At 43.1% G+C, this 21275-nt stretch overlaps 2 protein-coding genes across 2 annotated transcripts; one reads left to right on the plus strand and one right to left on the minus strand.

Moving 5' to 3' along the window:
• Positions 1-6193: 6193 nt before the first annotated feature.
• On the plus strand, positions 6194-9467 carry LOC135512691 (uncharacterized). Its single transcript, XM_064934970.1, has 2 exons — positions 6194-7439; positions 8361-9467. The coding sequence occupies exons 1-2, from the start codon at positions 6315-6317 to the stop codon at positions 8847-8849; spliced, it is 1614 nt and encodes a 537-aa protein (XP_064791042.1). The 5' UTR covers positions 6194-6314; the 3' UTR covers positions 8850-9467.
• An 871-nt stretch (positions 9468-10338) lies between these two features.
• mydgf (myeloid-derived growth factor) lies at positions 10339-20226 on the minus strand. Its single transcript, XM_064934971.1, has 6 exons — positions 20042-20226; positions 15726-15776; positions 15445-15506; positions 15122-15203; positions 11520-11592; positions 10339-11271 (listed from the first exon to the last, which is right to left on the minus strand). Exons 1-6 carry the CDS (start codon positions 20183-20185, stop codon positions 11192-11194), a joined length of 492 nt encoding a protein of 163 aa, XP_064791043.1. The 5' UTR covers positions 20186-20226; the 3' UTR covers positions 10339-11191.
• Between the last annotated feature and the right edge of the window lie 1049 nt (positions 20227-21275).

The raw sequence follows: 21275 nt of genomic DNA on the forward strand, positions 1-21275 counted from the left end.
TGCCCACAATTTTCTATAGGATTGGGGTCAGTGCTTTGATGGCCACTCCAATACCTTGACTTTGTTGTTTGTAAGCCATTTTGCCACAACTTCGGAAGTATGCTTGGGGTCATTGTCCATTTTCTAAGACCCATTTGAGACCAAGCTTTAACTTCCTGACTGATGTCTTGAGATGTTGTTTCAATATATCCACATAATTTTTCTCCCTCATGATGCCATCTATTTTGTGAAGTGCACCTGTCCCTCCTGCAGCAAAGCACCCCCACAACATGATGCTGCCACCCCCGTGCTTCAAGGTTGAGATGGTGTTCTTTGGCTTGCAAGCCTCCCCCTTTTTCATTATGGCCAAACAGTTCTAGTTTTGTTTCATCAGCCCAGTGGACATTTCTCCAAGAAATACGATCTTTGTCCCCATGTGCAGTTGCAAACCGTAGTCTGGCTTTTTTATGGCGGTTTTGGAACAGTGGCTTCTTCCTTGCTGTGCGGCCTTTCAGGTTATGTCGATATAGGACTCGTTTTACTGTGGCTATAGATACTTTTGTACCTGTTTCCTCCAGCATCTTCAGAAGGTCCTTTGCTGCTGTTCTGGGATTGATTTGCACTTTTCGAACCAAAGTACGTTCATCTCTAGGCGATAGGACTGCTGGTGACTCATGGTGTTTAAACTTGCGTACTATTGTTTGTACAGATGAACGTGGTACCTTCATGTGTTTGGAAATTGCTCCCAAGGATGAACCAGACTTGTGGAGGTCTACAATTGTTTTCTGAGGTCTTGGCTAATTTATTTTGATTTTCCCATGATGTCAAGCAAAGAGACACTGAGGTTGAAGATGGGTCTTGAAATACATCCACAGGTACACCTCCAATTGACTCAAATTATGTCAATTAGACTATCAGAAACTTCTAAAGCTATGACATCATTTTCTGGAATTTTACAAGCTGTTTAAAGGCACCGTCAACTTAGTGTTTTCTAAATTTCTGACCCACTGGTATTGTGATACAGTGAAATAATTTGTCTAAACAATTGTTGGAAACATTACTTGTGTCATACACAAAGTAGATGTCCTAACCGACTTGCCAAAACAATAGTTTGCTAACAAGAAATTTGTGGAGCGGTTGAAAAACAAATTTTAATGACTCCAACCTAAGTGTATGTAAACTTCCGACTTCAACTGTAGATCCAGGGTTAGAAAATGGCTATATTTGCTTTTATTTTGTGAACTCTTTGCCTCATCCTTTATGCTTAAAGAGGCTATCCCCTCTGACAAGTTGAGCTATGACAGTTACTTGGGACTTGGAAGTCAGTCTTTCAAACCCTCTGTCTTCTTTTTTTCTCCTGCTCTAGTGCATCCTCTGAGTGCACCTGACTGGCGGGTTGTTTCAAAGATGTAAGCCGGGAGATATCCAAAGAAAAACCATGTTAAAAATAAACAGGAACCGACAAAACATGTTATTTTACACAGTGGTAAGACCTCCTGCTGGACTCCGGAATGACAGAACTGAGGGAATTCAGTCACTTAGAAAAATACAGCATTTTTTTCTGAATGTAATGAGTCATTCTCTAAGACAGCAACAACTAAAGTTGCTATACTGTTGCACTTGAATCATTTCTGCTGTCCAAGTGCTTATATAAAGTTACTTGGGGGCTTCAGACGGACTGAAACATTTTTTTCATCACTTTGACAAAACGTGGGGTCTGTCTAGAGAAATATCTCAACCACACTCTTACATAACCCTGCCTTGTATACAGAGACAGAAACTCCACCAGGATATACAGTGCCTTCGGAGAAGTATTCAGACCTCTCCATTTTTGTTAAGTTACAGCCTTATTCTAAAATGTATTAAATTGTCAATCTACACCCAATACCCCATAATGACAAAGCAAAAACGGGCAATTTTGTTTTTGCTCATTTATTAAAAATAAACCTGAAATATCACATTTACATAAGTATTCAGACCCTTTACTCTGTACTTTGTTGAAGCACTTCTGGCAGTGATGACAGCCTTGATTATTTTTGGGTATCACGCTACAAGCTTGGCACAACTGTATTTGGGGAGTTTCTCCCCTTCCCTGCATATCCTCTCAAGCTCTGTCAGGTTGGATGGGGAGCATCGCTGCACAGACATTTTCATGTCTCTCCAAAGATGTTCAATCGAGGTCAAGTCCGGGCTCTGGCTGGGCCACTGAATGACATTGAGACATTTTCATCAAGGATCTTTCTGTACTCTGCACCGTTCATCTTTCCCTCAATCCGGACTAGTCTCCCAGTGCCCGCCATTGGAAAACATCCCCACAGCATGATGCTGCCACTACCATGCTTCATGGTGCCAGGTTTCCTTCAGATGTGAGGCTTGGCATTCAGGCCAAAGAGTTCAATCTTGGTTTCATCAAACCAGATAATCTTGTTTCTCATGGTCTGAGAGTCCTTTAGCAGCCTTTTGGCAAACTCCAAGCAGGTTGGCATGTGCCTTTTACTGAGGAGTGGCTTCCGTCTGGCCACTACCATAAAGGCCCGATTAGTGGATTGCTGCAGAGATGGTTGTCCTTCTGGAAGGTTCTCCCATCTAAACAGAGGAACTCTGGAGCTCTGTCAGAGTGATCATAAGGTTCTTGGTCACCTCCCTGACCTCGGCCCTTCCCTGATTGCTCAGTTTGGCTGGGCGGCCAGCTCTAGGAAGAGTCTTGGTGGTTCCAAACTTCTTCCATTTAAGAATGATGGAGGCCACTGTGTTCCTGGAGAACTTCATTGAGGCAGAAATGTTTTGGTACTCTTCCCCAGATCTGTGCCTTGACACAATCCTGTCTCACAGCTCTATGGACAATCTTTCCAAATCATGTCTAATCAATTGAATTTACCACAGGTGGACTCCAATCAAGTTGTAGAAACAAGGATGATTAATGGAAACAGGATGCACCTGAGCTCAATTGAGTCTCATAGCAAACGGTCTGAATAAGGTATCTATATTTTTTTTTTTTAATACATTTGCAAAAATGTCTAAACCTGTTTTCACATTGTCATTAATTAAGGGGTATTGTGTGTAGATCAGGATTTTATTTATTTAAGGTATTTTAGAATAAGGCTGTAACAAATAAATGTGGAAAAAGAAAAGGGCTCTGAATACTTTCCAAATGCACTGTAGGTCGTCTACTGTGGCTCTGTTACTGTGTAGTCCTGTAAAGTTGTGGTGGCTCTGTTACTGTGTAGTCCTGTAAAGTTGTGGTGGCTCTGTTACTGTGTAGTCCTGCAAAGTTGTGGTGGCTCTGTTACTGTGTCGTCCTGTAAAGTTGTGGTGGCTCTGTTACTGTGTAGTCCTGTAAAGTTGTGGTGGCTCTGTTACTGTGTAGTCCTGCAAAGTTGTGGTGGCTCTGTTACTGTGTAGTCCTGCAAAGTTGTGGTGGCTCTGTTACTGTGTAGTCCTGTAAAGTTGTGGTGGCTCTGTTACTGTGTAGTCCTGTAAAGATGTGGTGGCTCTGTTACTGTGTGGTCCTGTAAAATTGTGGTGGCTCTGTTACTGTGTGGTTCTGTAAAGTTGTGGTGGCTCTGTTACTGTGTGGTCCTGTAAAGTTGTGGTGGCTCTGTTACTGTGTAGTCCTGTAAAGTTGTGGTGGCTCTGTTACTGTGTGGTCCTGTAAAGTTGTGGTGGCTCTGTTACTGTGTGGTCCTGTAAAGTTGTGGTGGCTCTGTTACTGTGTGGTCCTGTAAAGTTGTGGTGGCTCTGTTACTGTGTAGTCCTGTAAAGTTGTGGTGGCTCTGTTACTGTGTGGTCCTGTAAAGTCTGTTACTGTGTGGTCCTGTAAAGTTGTGGTGGCTCTGTTACTGTGTGGTCCTGTAAAGTTGTGGTGGCTCTGTTACTGTGGCTCTGTTACTGTGTAGTCCTGTAAAGTTGTGGTGGCTCTGTTACTGTGTAGTCCTGTAAAGTTGTGGTGGCTCTGTTACTGTGTGGTCCTGTAAAGTTGTGGTGGCTCTGTTACTGTGTGGTCCTGTAAAGTTGTGGTGGCTCTGTTACTGTGTGGTCCTGTAAAGTTGTGGTGGCTCTGTTACTGTGTAGTCCTGTAAAGTTGTGGTGGCTCTGTTACTGTGTGGTCCTGTAAAGTTGTGGTGGCTCTGTTACTGTGTGGTCCTGTAAAGTTGTGGTGGCTCTGTTACTGTGTGGTCCTGTAAAGTTGTGGTGGCTCTGTTACTGTGTAGTCCTGTAAAGTTGTGGTGGCTCTGTTACTGTGTGGTCCTGTAAAGTCTGTTACTGTGTGGTCCTGTAAATTTGTGGTGGCTCTGTTACTGTGTGGTCCTGTAAAGTTGTGGTGGCTCTGTTACTGTGTAGTCCTGTAAAGTTGTGGTGGCTCTGTTACTGTGTAGTCCTGTAAAGTCTGTTACTGTGTGGTCCTGTAAAGTTGTGGTGGCTCTGTTACTGTGTGGTCCTGTAAAGTTGTGGTGGCTCTGTTACTGTGTGGTCCTGTAAAGTTGTGGTGGCTCTGTTACTGTGTGGTCCTGTAAAGTTGTGGTGGCTCTGTTACTGTGTGGTCCTGTAAAGTCTGTTACTGTGTGGTCCTGTAAAGTTGTGGTGGCACTATAAGAACACACATTACCATAATGCAGTAGATGGAGTGAAGGTCTCTAACTGGGCTCCACTGTACGCCAACTGCTGTGAGACGAGCAACCGCGACACGTACTTATTATTCCACATTGACTTTAAAATGAGCTACCATTGTGCATTTAGCAGCCTGGATGTTATTTATGGTCCACACACAGTGGGAGGGTGATTGGTTGAAATCCGAGGTTTAAGAGGTAGCTACACAATTTTTTATTTTTTTTATTTTTTAAATTTTACCTTTATTTAACTAGGCAAGTCAGTTAAGAACAAATTCTTATTTTCAATGATGGCCTAGGAACAGTGGGTTAACTGCCAGATTTATGCTTGTGTTAACTGACAGGGGCAGAACGACAGATTTGTAGCTTGTCAGCTTGGGGATTTGAACTTGCAACCTTCCGGTTACTAGTCCAACGCCCTAACCACTAGGCTAACCTGCCGATGACTAAAGCCCAGCACATGAGAGCACTACAATAAAGGTGTGTGTGTTTTTTGTTATCTGTTTACGTTCACGAGTGACCTTGTGAACAATGGGGAATGGAGTGATTGTGCACCAGAGGTGTTCACTGAAACAAAGGAAACAGTCATTTGGAAGCAGCTGGGAATGGGAGCTATGTTCAAGCAGAGCTTTAGAGGGATTAATACAGCCTCCTCTATTACTTCCAGAGTTAGTGGACCACTGCTGTGTGGATAACAACAAGGACAGGCGCTCATGTTTTGAGAAGGAATCTTCTTACCCTGGAATGACCCCCATCACTGAGTACATGTATTTATTAGACTATGTCATGGTCTTTCTGCAGTATTTCTCCATTCATTTTCCTATTGCCATTAAAGGGGATTCCATGTGAGTAGTTTGTGGCAAATGCTGAAACTGTTCTCCAACGAGGGACAGCCACTGTCAGGGTTCTCCGGGGCTGTCATTGTCTCATTTAGGGTGCATCCAAGTAGGGAGTTGCACAGTGAGTAAACAGACACCTGGGAGGCATCTCTGGGCTCGTCAGACACATGCCAACTAAATCAGACAGTTGGCAAGCCAAGATGAGCTGCAAATAGCAGCTGCCACTGCATAATTGGAACAAATAGAAGTCAGAGAAGCAGAAAATGGGATGAAACAACAAGAGGTGCCTCGGCTCCATTGGTGGCGGTCCTTTAGCTGACAGGCTGGGGGAGGTGTGTTACAGCATGTACCTGGTCAGGGTTTTTTATGCTTGTGTAACTAACTGCTGTATGCTGTGGGTGCAGTGTTGCTATGGACTGCTGAGCCAGAACCGGAGTAATCAGATGAGAGCTGGAGTGGGGAGGCTCACGTGGAGACACAGCGTCTACCAGGGATTAAAAAACAGGAATCTTGATTGAAGTTCCACTAGTCTCCCTCCGCAAGCGGGATATAAAGGGGCGAGAGAGAGAGAGAGAGTGACAGAGGGAGAAAGAGAGAGGTGGAGAGGGAGGTACAGCAGTGAGAGAGAGTGGGAGGAAGAAAGAGAGCCAGCGCAGTGCAGGGAGGGGAATGAGTGAGTGAGAGAGAGGGAGAGAGGGGGAGAGACAGGAAGCGTGCCACAGCAACTGAGCCAGAGATGCAGGGAGGGAAAGCGAGTGAGAGGCAGACACAGGCTTGAACAGGAAAAGAGAGCAAGTGGGTGGGGGTCTAACAAGAAATAAGCGGAATACATTTTTGGGGGGGAGAAAGAGGGAGAGTGAGAAGTCAATGAGAAAAACATTCCATGTGAATGGCAAGGGCGGGAAGCTGGAGGAAAAGCTCATTCTTTAAGGAGTCTTCCTCTGTGACTGCTTGCTGGACTGCTTCTATCATGTTCTCAGACACCAGAGTGCCTGGAGAGCACAGAGGCTTTCAACACAGCAACCCTCATCTCAACCTCTGGCTTCACAATGGACTCAGGGCCCACCACAGTGAAATGGGACTCAATGGGCAGTGCAGGCGGGCTGACGCCAACCTTACCTATACCAACAGAGTCAAGAAGGTAGGCTTTACATCACAAGAGGTGATGAACAACATACATGGGAAGGAAAGGACGGGTCCCCATTTGAATGAACTGTGCCTGGAGGCTAGGAGGCTGCGCTTCGGCTTGTGGGAGCATCGTGTGCAGCCAGATTTGAGAAGCCAAGAGGGCGGCCCTTCCAGGTGGAGCCATGGCCAGTCTCCAGCACCAGGCCTGAGACACAGGGCGTCTGTCAGGGACTACTACACAGAACGCTCCTTTGTTGGGAACGCCCGCCAGTCTTTACTACACCCTTCAGTCAGGAAGTACGTGAAGGCCCCCGCCCTCGCTCAGCCAACACAGTTCAAAGGTCAAGACGGCTGTAAAGTGCCTGTTTGTTTGGAGGACCAGCTTTGGGGCTATTCCAGACAGACTTGTCAGAGAGACCTTCATACATCCAGCTGGGTGGATTCAACTACAGCCACACAGGGCTTACCAAGACACCAGAGTTTCAGTTCCACCTTGAGATCCAACAAAAATGTCCGAAACAATCAGAGAGACTTGACTAGACCAGTAAGCGGACCAGAGACCAAACTACACCAGCAAGACTTGATAAGACCTGTGGAGGGTTACAATGGACCCAGCTCTCTGCATGTCATCTTCTCCACAGAGGTTCCTCAGAGAGATATGGGAGGTCCCACTCTCAGACCCCAGCAGAGTCCCAGTAAGCCATGTCCTGCCTTAGAAGACATCCAAACCAGTCCCCCCAGAGGTGACCAGGGCTCCAGGAGTGGGTCAGGCCTGACTGGGTCAAAGAAGCTGCAGAAGGTTGTCCGGGATCAGATCCGGAGAGTGGTGGAGAACTTGGAAGAGGTTCTAGGAGGCCTGAAGGACATCCATCAGGAGATGAAGGAGGTAAAGACATTTCTGTTTGCCTATAAGTTACAGCTATGGTCTGTCTTTGATAGAAGGATTTTAAATTGTTTCTGAGCGAGATCCTGGTATTGTCATATAGCCTACAAATATCACAGCTAGGATCTTTTGATGTTCCTTTGATATTCGTATAAACAGATTATCATGCTATTTCAGGTCCTGAAGGGACTGCGAAGAGCAGTTGTACCGTGGGCTATTTTTGCACGTCCCAGAAAGTGCATAATCCCAGTCCCTACTTTGTTACGTTTACAATCATTAAAAAGAGGCGTCTACATTGATATACACTGTAATACTGGCACTTAGAATCACTGCTTGCAAAGTGTCTATCCACCACAGTGTGACAGTCTTTCTATGAAACACCACAGAAGTGAAGATTTCACAGAATTTTTTTAAAGGTAGGAAGTGGCGTTCGCTATGCTCCATTTACCTAATGTATGCAATGGTTGAAAGTGATGCTCAGCAGCGGCACCGTCTCCTCTCCAGTCCTTCCACCACCAGATGTTGACAGGGGTGCAGCTGGAACCATGCTTTTAATCCATTTATTCAAACGCCTGAACCTTGACCCTCATCCTGTAAAAGTGACACGTAAATCGTCCCCTTACAGTATCTGGCTGCATCTGATAGCCCAGCATCAGCGCAGCCCCGAGAGCGAGGGTATTGCAAACGTTAGAAAGTTTAATACATGTGTAGAGAAACACCCAGCGACGCTGTTGCAGTGTGGCCAGGGAAAATCTCTTCTCAGACCAGGTCAGAGACCTGAAGGAAGACGCCAGAGAACTGGAATAGTTAAGTGAGATAAAACAATTAGTCTAGCAACAACACGAGCACACAGATCAAATGTCTTCTCCAGTCTCATTTTCTCCCCGTCTCATCTCTGACCATGTAGCCTAATCCCTCTCACAGGTGGTGCAGCAGATTGAGCTGCTGACCTCGTCCATTGACCTGAGTGAAGAGGCCAGCTCCAGCCTGCCCGGCGACAGCAGCTCCAGTGGAGTGGCGAAGGGCAGCAGCCACCAGAGGCTCAGGGGTGAGGAGGCCAGGCAGGGGGAGGCAGCTCTGTCTTCCCCCATCAGGACTAACTCACTCCAGCCTCACAACCCTGCCTCCAGCCTGGTCTGCCTCCCCCACCAACCTGCTCCCAGTCCTCATAGGAGTAGTCCTGTTCGCCCTCCCACCCCTGCTCTTTCCCCCCTCAGTACCAACCCACCTCACCCCAACACCGCTGCTCCCTCAGTCAAGAGTCAGCATTACCCACACAACCCTGCTTCTTCCCCCAAAAAGAGCAGTCTTCATTACCCGCTCAACCCTACTCTCTTTCACAACCTTGGGCTTTCCCCCAAAAAAGTAGTCCCCCTCAACCATCTGCCCTTGGTCTTTCTGTCACCATTGTGAACCAAGCGGGGCCACCCATTGTGGAGCCTCTCCCTGTCAGACCACCCAGAGACCCTGAGACCAGGGTGGAGGGGCTGAGGCCAACATCTGCTAAATCACTGGGGCTGACCCAGGGCCAGATGGCCCCTCACGGCCCAGGGAGAGTTCCAGGGACCAGGGGCCGCAAGCCTCCTCCTTACCCGCACAATGGACACTTTAATCGGGTGAGTAAAGGAAAGGATCCCAGGAAGGCTCCCCCATACACTGTGAAAAGAAGACTGCTCTCGACAACGGTGTGAGGGAGGCCGTCAGATGGATGGAGCCACAGCCAGAGTTGCAGGAGTAGAGGGTGATTTAAGGCTCGCCATATTGAGCAGAGACCAAAATCCCAAGGCGACGGGAGGCATCTTGGGGTGAGTATATGTCAGCAAAGCCATGCTGCGTTTGTGCTGACACTGTGTCCCCCTTTCTTGGCTCGGATCTCATCTTAATAGGAGGGTAAGAGACGGAAACAGCTGGCGCCACTGCACTTGCAACGACTAGGGCCCGATGCAGATGCTCACATTGCAGGATATTGACAGGGCCAAATAGGAAGTGAGAAGGTCTCTTTGGCGTCACGTGTCTCTTGGCTGACTTGGTTACCCTGTGCTTGGATGTGTGTCAGGGGGGGATGGGGACAGAGACAGGGGGGCAGCTGATCATTAGTCCTACCCTTCAAAGGGCCCGTGGTGACGCAATTTCTACTGCCTCTAGCCTGACCCCCACCCCACAAGCGCCATCTGTTCCCTGTAAATCTCAGTCAGGAGATACAGGGAAATGCAGGCCAAACTGTCTGAGATCATTTACGTGAGAGACATCATGACTCACTCATTGGGTCGTATCATCGTGTCTGTAGTTCAGAAGCAATCTAAATGTATCCCAGTTGTAATGTCATTGAATGTTGTAGATCAATGTTTAATTTGATGCCCTCTTGTGGACATGACATGTACTTCCGCAGATGCTTCTGGACTGGAAACATCGTTCTAATCAGGGATCTTAGGAATACATGCCAATGCCATTTTAAACAATGTTGGCTCTGGCTATGTTTTTTGATGCTTAAATAGACACGGGAAAGTAAACCAATTGAGTAGTAACAGATGGACAATAGTAATGACGTGTTTATAGTTTGGTTTGAGATGGAATGCAACTCAACCAACAGAACCATTGGCAAATAAAGGAGCCATTGTAGTGGAGGGAAAACCATGTATTGCCAAGACTGATGTGCATGCGCAAACATTTGTCATGTCCAAAAACGTTAAAGCATTTTGAATTACTTTACGTAATAGCTCCATTCTTATGTGGAACATTCTCATTACACTGGACACAATGCTATGGAGCCTGCTGAACTGGAAAACAAGAGCATGAGATCAGCACTCAACTTTTCTGAAAGTAATCCAAGCTGACAACCGTCGCACAGCAGGGACTTTCTGATCAAGCACAGCTCTGTCAAAACAAAACAGGAGAACAAACATTTCACATTCCCAGACATGACTTTTATTGAAGCATACGTTGCACATTGTGAATCAGAACACAGAGTAGAAAAGACTATTTTCTTTTAAATGTAACTTTGTTTGTCTCTCGATGCCTGTCAGCGCCTTGTGGCATTTCCTGTTGGGACCCCAGGGACTCTCGCTGGCGAGGAGGGGGGACTCCACTATCAACACAAAGGTCCTCCTCTGGACAGAGGGATAAACCTGGATGGATATGGTACGTGCTGCTAGCTAACTGTCCCATAAATCAAGGCTAGACAGTACATCTCTAATCCTGGTGGGCCAAATTAGTGTCTGTTCTAAAGCTCAACCTAGCTTCATTAAGACTGTTGGTAGGAGTAAAACGTCATCAACCGCATTGAATGACGATTGGTTGGTTGAATCAGGTGCTCCATGCAGATCAAAAACACAGAATCTGGTTTCCCTGCTCTACTCTGTCTGGGTTAACCATTTACTTCCAGAGAGAAGCAGCTGATTTGAAAAACCAGAATTGTGTTTACGTGTGCACGATGAAGACAATAGACTACTCACATTTCCCAGGCTTAGAGGACTTCTAAGTCTTGTGTTGAGACTACATCTTTCTAACCCTGCCAAGATCAGACATCCCCACATACATTCTCAAACAGTAAAGCCATATTCCTAAAAGAATCTCCCCCCAAAAATATATATATAGATTTATTGAATAGTAAAGTTGTAGACCACCAAGCTGATAGGCTGTCCTTTTGTTTAAATGCCATCCATTTGCCACTGTCATGGACAGTAGAGCACATTGCCTGCCTTGAGAGCTCGCCTGGATCTCACGATTGGACAATAGTCATTCAGATTTCCAGCCAATTAGAGCTCATCGTGTCGTGTCCGGGCAATAATGGTCAGTTTGGAGAGTTCAGCGCGGAACTTCCCATCTTTGTGGGTCACTGAAAGGGCGACAGGAGAGGAAATTAGTTACCGCATCATCAAAACAAGTACAACATCCAATCAAAAACAACATTCAGTAGATTGTTGTAATAAATTGTAGATGAAATCTTCAGTTCGGAAAATCATAGCTATGATGGCAGAATTTTAGATCCATCATCAATTCCATCCACTTTTGTAGCAGTTTTGAGCTGCTGTGATAGACAGATGGAGTGTAGTAGATCAGCAGTAAGCAGACTAGTCATCTCACCTGTAGAATCTCCCACAGTGAATTCATCTTCCCTCAAAGTCACATCCCTCTGTCCTCCCGCTGCAGTCTGGGACTGTGGAGAGGATGACGGGGAGAGATGAGAGCAGGGGATTGACGAGAAAATAAATAACAAACAAGGGAATGGGAGGGTGAATGGGGGAAAAAAAAAGAGAGTCATCATGGCAGAGGCAAGGAGAGTTAGAGTGGAGAGACGAGGTTGAGGAGTTAATCTGCTTCTCAGGAGCGCTGGTTATTTTCATCGCAACGTTTAGTGAGTCACTTTCTTTCTGTCTTTTCCCAGGGGACAGTGACGGCAGGAGGAGAGGATGAACAGTGCTGTTCTGATGACAGCGCCTGTCAGGGGCTTTGTCCTTGCGAGGGAGGCTGTTCAACGAGAGCCCTGTGGTCGAGCGGTGTGTGTGCTGCGACGTACAAAACCTCCTCCCCCTGTCAGATTCCTCAGAACACTGTTTCCCGGAATGGAGTTTTGGGAACCACTGGTGGGTTGCCAATGATTCGTGTGGAGTTGTGGCGAGAAACTGGGCCGTGACTACGATCATTGGTCTAGTTTACTTAGTAAATCAGAGGGATCTCAGAAGTTGACGGTTGGGTGGGCCGCAGCACAAACAGGGTTTGGGAATCACTGCCTTAGAACTCTGTGTGCAACATACATGTGACGACTAATCTGAGACCGTTGCCTGAACTCTGAACACTGCAGCATTCACTTTGGAGAAGAACACATTGTTAGATCTGAATGCTACATGCTAACAATGTATTCTCTGACTGCAATATATATATATAGTTCTCTCAAATTCACCCCCCTACAGAGCCCTTAACGGGGGACAGGGGCACATTCCCCCTCAGATTTGTTCTGTTTAAATCAAATTCAAAAAACGTTTGTTTCATGTGTTGTTTCTCTGTAATACTACTAGCCACCTATGAATTGTATAAAGTAGGCCTTGCCCAGATATTCCCAACCTCGTAACTAGCTACCAAGAAGCCCTTTCAGGCAATCAATCAAGTTAGAGTAGCCAGCTTGTCTATTTTAGCTGGGATGCCTGCTGGCAATATTGGTAGACTTTAGAAAAGCAAGCAATTACTAAACATGCTGAATATGACATTTCTTTCAATCTTTTAATTTGACTCTACACTCCAGCATTTTGGATTTGAGAAAAAGTTGACGCGACAGTGCATAACGTCACTTTATTTGAGGGTATTTTCATACATATGTTTTACCGTTTAGAAATGAAAGCACTTTGTAGGCAATCTAGTCCCCCCCCCCTATTTAAAAGGTATCAATTATTTGGACAAATTCGCTTATAGTGTATTACATTTAGTCAAATGTAATATTTGGTCCCATATTCCTAGTACGCAATGACTACACCAGGCTTGTGACTCTACAAACTTGTTGGATGCATTTGCAGTTTGTTTTGGTTGCATTTCAGATACTTTTGTGCCCAATATAAATGAATGGTAAATGTGTCACTTATCGTAAATAAGAATATGTTTCTGAACACTTCTACATTAATGTGGATGCTACCATGATTACGGATAACTATCACTGATTTAATAGGCCTACACTAAGGGCTTCTTTTTTAACTAACCAAATGCAACGTAAACCTTAACAATAGGGCTATAAAATGTAGCTATTTTCCCTGGAGGAATTATGAGTTCAATGAAAGGGCTGGATTTTGATGGTTTAAAGGGATACTTTGGGATTTTGGCAATGAGGCCCTGTAAATACAGTACTTCCCCAGTCAGATGAAGTCTTGGATACCATCTTTATGTCACTATCCAGTATGAAGTGTTGTGAGCCAATGCCAAATAGCGTTAGCGCAATGACTTGAAGGAAATTTATGGGCAACGTTGTCGCAAATTCTGTTATTGGTGTCTTCGTGCTGTCAACCAACTCCAAATCAGCTGGGGACACGGAAAATACTTTCTAGTCCATTGTGGATTGATAGTTTATTAAAGTACTCCTTATGAAGTAGTTTCAGGGTATTCATATTTTTTTTACTTCTACCTTCCTAAAGAAAATTATGTACTTTTACTCCATACATTTCCCCTTACACTCAAAAGTACTTGTTACTGTTTTTTATGCTTAACAGGACAGGAAAATGGTCCAATTCGCACACTGGTCATCCCTCCTGCCTCTGATCTGGCGGACTGACAACCAACATGCTTCGTTTAATTAAATATGTCTGAGTGTTGGAGTGTGCCCCTGGCTATCCATAAATTAAAATAACAAGAACATGGTGCCATCTGCTTTGCTTAATAAAAGTAATTTTAAATATTTGTACTTTCACTTTGATACTTAAGTGTATTTAAAACCAACATACTTTGACTTTTATTGGGTGACTTCCACTTGAGTCTTTTTTTTTATTAAGGTAATCTTACTTTCAGTCAAGTATGGCAATTGGGTACTTGTTCCACCACTGCATTATGGAAATATAGCCTACATGGAGTTTTTTTTTGCACATCCAAAATAATAATAAGCTGGCAAAAATGTACAATTACACACAGATACAGTAAAAAGGAAACTCCCATACTTGATATTTTAATTAAGCTTTGGTGATTAAGATATATTTCAAAGCAGTCTCATGAGTCAAACCCTTTGTGTTGGCTACTTGGCGTACGCATTGGGCACAACCCCCACCCCTGACAAAAAAGGGGAGGCTATGGTTTTTAATCAAATTAAATGGGGGGAAAAACATGAGGTTCATGTGCACTAAAACCTATCTTGTCCGATGTGCATGTGGGGAATGTGCGTCACGGCTGGATAGGCTGCGCTTCCGCTGTCAGAATCCATGTGTGTTACCATCTTAGGGTTGGTCTTAAAATATCCCCACCAGCGCTGCCTGAAATTGGCATGTTAAGGACACACCTCAGATATGGCCACCCCTCCCATCTCTGTGCAAGCGAGCTCAGGTAAATTACCAATCCTGGCGCTAGAGTTTGAAAACAGAAGAGCGCCAACAGGTCGGAATTGCAAACAAGTGCGTTTGAAAATTGGGCTGGCTTGACGCCAGCCGAAAATAGTTCTAAATTAACGACACCTTTTAAAATGGGGGGATTAGATACATAAAGTGCTTTCATCTCTAAACGGTAAAACATATGTATAAAAATACCCTCAAATAAACGGTGATATTCTGTACTGTCGCCCCATATAAAACCTTTGATCTCAAATCCAAAATGCTGGAGTATAGAGCCAAATTAAAGGTTTTAGCCTCACAGTCCAAATAAACACATACCTACAGTATGTGACTTGCCATAAATCTCTGATAAGCTCTACCCATAAAACTCTATACTAGCTTTGCCAGTAAATCAGGATGAAGTCAGACAACGTGTTGGTACACACTGGAAACTCAGGAAATGTTTCCACGGGGATGTGCAGTTTTACCTCTTATCACAGATAGAAAATAGTGCACTTGAACCAGGAGACCAGAGTCAATGCTACAGCAACAATATGCTGATATTGGACATATGTTATCTTCTTTATACAACAAAACATGTTCGCAATGTTTCTGCTCCAATGCATTATTATGTAGAGATACAGATAGGATAGCAAATTAGATTACCCATCAAGTATGTTGGATACTTACATATGCGCTGGCATATTCAATCTTGGCTCCTTTCAGCTCTGCCTTGAACTGAGTGAAAAACAAGTAGGACTTCCCCTGGGGTCTGTCAACAAAAAGGAAGAAATCAAAATGAAGACGGATTAAATCACTACAGAAGTCTGATTCCGCTATTAGTTATTTATTAGGCAAAGCCAAGATGACAAACTGGAACTGATTGACCTGGGACATCTCGGGTGAATAACCACCATGCAGCACTTGAATGAGTAAGTCATTCAGTGTACATGGATCTCTGCATCCTAACGTCCGTTGTTCAGAGTGTAAGCTCAGACTGATTTACAGCTTACCTCCACACTGAGCAGGAGAACAGGCTGTCATCATCGCTTAGGCCCACACTCATCAGCCATTGCTGATAAAACAACATGAATACATGTTATTAGAATATCAAGATTTTGATAACGTATTCTTTAGATATGCGAGGAATATGACAAAAGGTTGAAATGTACTTTCTGTTGATCTACTTTAGAATTCACACTCGAAAGCTATTAATCCGTTTACAGCAGGTAGCCTATGTTTCAACGCTAGACGAGGTTGAAATAACCTCGACTTTGATTAGGATACAACTTACCTCATTGGTTCCCCCTTGTGATGCGTAAGTGAATGAACATTCATATTCTCTCTGTAAAAGTAGTAGGAATTGTAGAAATTAATTACATTTTCTTGGTGATTAAACAGAGCCAGGAATGAACATAATTAATAGACGACAAATGTGTTTGGGAGTCAAATTACAGCTACTGTAGCTGATTAGTTCATTATTATTTCAAAGATCTGCAATTTGTAATAAAATAGTGGCACTTGATTTCAAATGCATAGGCTACCATTGTATATTTAAGCAATAAGGTCAGGGGGGGTGTGGTATATGGCCAATTCAACTCGGCGAAGGGCTGTTCTTGGGCACAACGCAACACGGAGTGCCTGGATACAGCCCTTAGTCGTGATATATTGGCTTTATGCCACAAACCCCTGAGGAGCGCTATTGCTATTATAAAGAGGTTATTAACGTAATTAGAATAAACAAGTTGTTTTGCATCATACTCCTGGTATATAGTCTCATGGTGCTGTTAAGACAACTGGGAAATTGAGAAAAAAAACTAGGTCATATCATGATGTCAGTCGTCAGAAAGTCGGAGCTCTAGAAAGATGCCAGTTTCCGACTTGGAATTCCAAGTTGGATGACAGTTCAAAACTATTTCCCAGTCGGAGCTCGTTTTTTCCCAAGCTCCCAGTTGTCTAACGCACTGAAGTCAGAAGTTTCCTAGTTTTTTCTTCTTTTCCCCCTAGTATTTCCTAGTTCCCAGTTGTTTTAAACTTGGCATCATTTACCACGGCTTTCAACCAATCAGCATCCAGGAGCCAAACTACCCAGGTTAAAATTAAGCAATAAGACATGAGGAGGTGTGGTATATGGCCATATACCACAAACCTCTGAGGTGCCTTACTGCCATTATAAAAAACAGGTTACCGACGTAATTAGAACAGTACAAATTATTTGTATATACAGTACCAAGGCTTTCAGCCAATCAGCATTCAGGGCTCGAACCACCCAGTTTATAATTGTGATTGAACATAAAACATTAGCTGTGTTCGAATACCCATACTAACATACTGTATACTTAATGAGTATATACTACATGCTATTAGTGAATTTGTAAACAAACGGTATCCTTTCAGTTGAGTGTACAAGCACTTCACCTGTCTACCGGGAGTGGATGCTGTTGCTATGCAACTTGCTTGCTTGTTAGACATCTTACTACTTCATTAACAATGTCCATTGAGAACACACAACGACTCGACCACTTAGCTAAGCTAAGAATGACGTGTACAATCAATAAGCTTATGGTAGTCAATAAGTCAATAAGCTTATGGTAGTTAGTTAGTTAATATACTGGCAAGTCCGATGTATTAGTAGCCAACTAGTGTTAGGACGGTAGCTAGCTAGCATACCGGTACATACAAGCAATTGCTGTAATGATATGATATGCTATGCGGTTCGTAAGGCTAGTGACGCTAACAAATTGTCAGACAACATAACGTGCAACATAACTTATTTGAAAAGGCATTACTTTATTACATTGCCTTGACATTTATCATAATTAGTTAAAGCAATTAATTTGTATCCGCTTTCGTCAGACTTTGGCTGCATATTTTCCACCACTTTCTTCAAATCTAAAAAGATTGTGAAGCCACGGAAAGTGTCCAAAAGCTCAGAAAAGCATAGAAAGGGTCCACTGCTTGTATACTTCGCATTTTGCCGAATGTGGTACGACATCCGGGAACTTCAGACATACTAACTATATCCATACTACTTTTAAAAAATTTAAAGGACACTCAACTTCTGCTGATGCCAACTTCTAGAAGTCACAGTGGGGCAACAGTATTTGACTTTCACATGCCTCTGAACGCTCTGCTGGAGTCATTACAATGAAAAATACCTTTGGTGGTAGTGATATTCTACACTCGGACTGTGACCCCATTGATCACTATTTGTCTTGTGATCAGTTACAATGACATTACGCTCATTACTGTAAACTTCTATGGGTACAACGCCAAACATGAGAATAATGAGTTGCTTGAATCTGTAGAGAAACATATACTTCATTGGTTATCTAAATGTCCCAATTTGTTCTTATTGATAGTATTGTTAAAGTCCCCTCCTATAGATAATTCAACTGATTGGTTGGCCTACCTGGGGGCCCATCTATCAGAATTTGGTTTTAATACTTTTTATGGAAAGGTTTGATCTTACTGATATATGGTGAGCGGTTTGAGGTCGATAGATCATTGACTTGGAGTAACAAAACAGGTTCCAGACAGTCCAGGATAGAATTTTGGCTTATATTGAAATGTATTGATAGTGTGTTACTAAAAATACTTGTGCTAGTCCCCTCACAGGGTGATGTCAAAATATTGAACCCTGATACTAACCTTGGTAGAGCATCCTACTGGTAGCTAAATAGCTCCTTATTAAATAATGATATAGTTAAGTGAGGTCTGTTGTCATACTTTTGGGAAAGGGCTTGTGGAGAAAAATCATATTGCTAGAACTGGGAGCTCTTTCAACTTGAGGTGGCCAAAGCCCTTAAATCTGGTAGTCAGCCTCCCAAGTGGGGCAGTGGTCTAAGGCACTGCATCGCAGTGCCACTAGAGATTCTGGGTTTGAGTCCAGGCTCTGTCACAGCCGGCCGCGACCGGGAAACCTATGGGGCGGCGCACAATTGGCCCAGCGTCATCCAGGTTAGGGGAGGGTTTGGCCGGCAGGGATGTCCCTGTCCCATCACGCACAAGCGACTCCTGTGGCAGGCCTGGCTCAGGGCACACTGACACGGTTGCCAGGTGTACGGCGTTTCCTCTGACACATTGGTGTGGCTGGCTTCCGGGTTAAGTGGGCAGTGTGTCAAGAAGCAATGCGGATGGTTTGGTTGTGTTTCGCAGGACAAACCTTCTGTATGTATGTATGTGTGTATGTATGTATGTATGTGAGAGAGAGAGAGATTATTTAACTAGGCAAGTCAGTTTATTTAAAGGTGAAATAAATCTATTTAAAAAAAAACGTACCTTTGGTACTGATTTGTTGTAAATAAAAATAAATCCATACTATGACCAATAAGCAATTTACGTCACAAATAGTACGGTTAGTAGGAGTATTCGAACACAGCTATACCTTATGTCATGCCTTATTGGAATGGATTTATTGATAATATCTGTTGGGAAAAAGTTTGGATGTTGCCACACACATACCTACTTGTTAACAAAATTAAGGAAGTTTCCTTTAAAATTATTCATAAACATTATCCTGCCAACCACTATATGAAGAAGTTTAAGGAAAACAACTCAAATTGCTCCTTTTGTAATGACCACCCAGAAACAGTTGTGCATCTTTTTTGGCATTGTATGCATGTAAGAAAACTGGCAAGACATCAGTAGGTTTATAATTGAACACATTTATGAAGATTTTACACTATTGTGGAGAGATGTACTGTTTGGATTCTTTACATACAATAGAAATAAGCGGAATCATTTTTATGTAATTAATTTCATTATTCTTTTGGCCAAATTTCATATACACAAATGTAAATTTACAAACAGAAAACCACATTTTCGTACCCTACAAAAAGAAATTGAACTGTATTTTAAGACTGTTAAATGCTCTACTAACAAAAAAGAATTGTAAGAATTGTAAGTATATGCATGCCCCTTAAGGTCCTTGTGTAATTGTAATGTGATATTGTACCCCCTAGCTTGATTGTCTATTGTTTGTAATATATGTATGCTTGTGTTCCCTCATGTGCTTTATGTATTGATTTGATATTAATAAAAAATAATAATAAATAAAATTAAAAATACATATTCGAACACAGCTATTGACTCTGGAAAATTAGCATGGAGGAAATATAGCTCAATTCTAGACCAATGAATGGCCTCCTTGTGGCACTCTAGTTGAGACGTGTCAGCATATCAGAGGTCGTTTCCTCATCATCATGCGACGACCAAAGTCTTTTCAAAATCTTGCTTATTTTTAGATATGAATTCGAATTAACAACTGTGCCATCATATGCCTGGTTGTTATTTTAATTAGCAAGCATAGCTATGTGAATATTCAACAAGATAGCTTGCAGGGAATTATCCAGCAAGTTAGCATACTGGCTAACCCTGTTTGGCTAAACAGTCAATTCGTATTCATATGTGCCACACACATTATCTAATAAATAGTAAGATAAACAGCTCATTGACGACAAAATTGTGCTGAGCACACAATGCAGCATACACGAATTCACTAGCTGACTAGCAGTACTGTTTCCTCGCTGAATGTTGTTGCGAGCTTTCATGCATCACAGCTCTCTACCAATATAGCATAACTAACGTTAACTAGCTAATATCGTTTACCATTTTCTCGGAGAACGTGTGCACCTCTCCGCCGGGTTTTACGTTGAATTCCACCGTCTTCGTTCGGTCATCGGCACTAGCCAATGCAACTGTTAATGTTACAAACAATAAAGCAAGCAAATGCAAGTTATTGATGATGGCCATTTTGGTCTACTGATATTGAATGGTTTGCAGGAAGTGATGTATATAAACCCTGGATTACAGAGGCTATCTATTGGCCTTTGAGAGGATCTGAAGACACCGGTCGGACATATTGGCACTCCCCAGTATTTTATGTTTTATTTAACTAGGCAAGTCAGTTAAGAACAAGTTCATATTTACAATGACGATCTAACCACGACGACGCGGTTGTGATACAGCCTGGAATCAAACCAGGGTCTGTAGTGACGCCTCTCGCACTGACATGCAGTGCTAGACCGCTGCACCACGCGATCCTCCATAGGAATGAATGGAATTGTACAGTATTTCAATTTCAACTCCCAAGTTTTTTACTGGGGATAGTAACATTAGTCATCTCTACAAATTATACTTGAAGGAAAATGTTTTTATATATTTTTAAATGTTATGTTTAGCTCATATAATATAATGTAAAAGTATGCATTAAGGTGTCTGTAATATAATACATGTGGTAAAAAAAATATGTAGACATTAATAAATGCATTTCTATAGCTTCTAAAAAAGATTACAGTGGTGAGGAGTGCTAAGATGGAGGCATGGTGGCTTCAACACAGCGCCCCGAATTGTTGTGTAGTGTATATATAAATTGATGGTTGCCAGATAAACTGCGCACAAATAACTGTTAACTCGGACATCTCCGACTTCAGTGCGTTAATGACATCTGGGTCGGAAAGTCGGAGCTCTAGAATAACGAATTCCTATTTGGATGACCGGTCAAAACGATATTTTCCAGTCTGATCTAGTTTTTTTCATAAGTTCCCAGATGTCATTAACGCACTGAAGTCAGAGTTCTCCAAGTTACCATTTGGAAAGTCGAACCTCGACTTCCCAGTTGTCTTGAAAGCACCAATAATTTTTGTGTGAGTGTCATCACATGGAAATAAAATCAAATGTTATTAGTCACATGCTTGGTAAACGACAGGTGTAGATTAACAGTGAAATGCTTACTTACGGGCCCTTCCCAACAATGCAGAGAGGGAGAAAATAGAGAAATAATAGAAAAGTAATAACAGTACGTACACAATAAGTACGCTGAGTGATGAAAACCTGGCTATAT

The sequence above is a fragment of the Oncorhynchus masou genome, chromosome 24, assembly GCF_036934945.1.
Source record: "Oncorhynchus masou masou isolate Uvic2021 chromosome 24, UVic_Omas_1.1, whole genome shotgun sequence".
In the NCBI taxonomy this organism is placed as follows: Eukaryota; Metazoa; Chordata; class Actinopteri; order Salmoniformes; family Salmonidae; genus Oncorhynchus; species Oncorhynchus masou.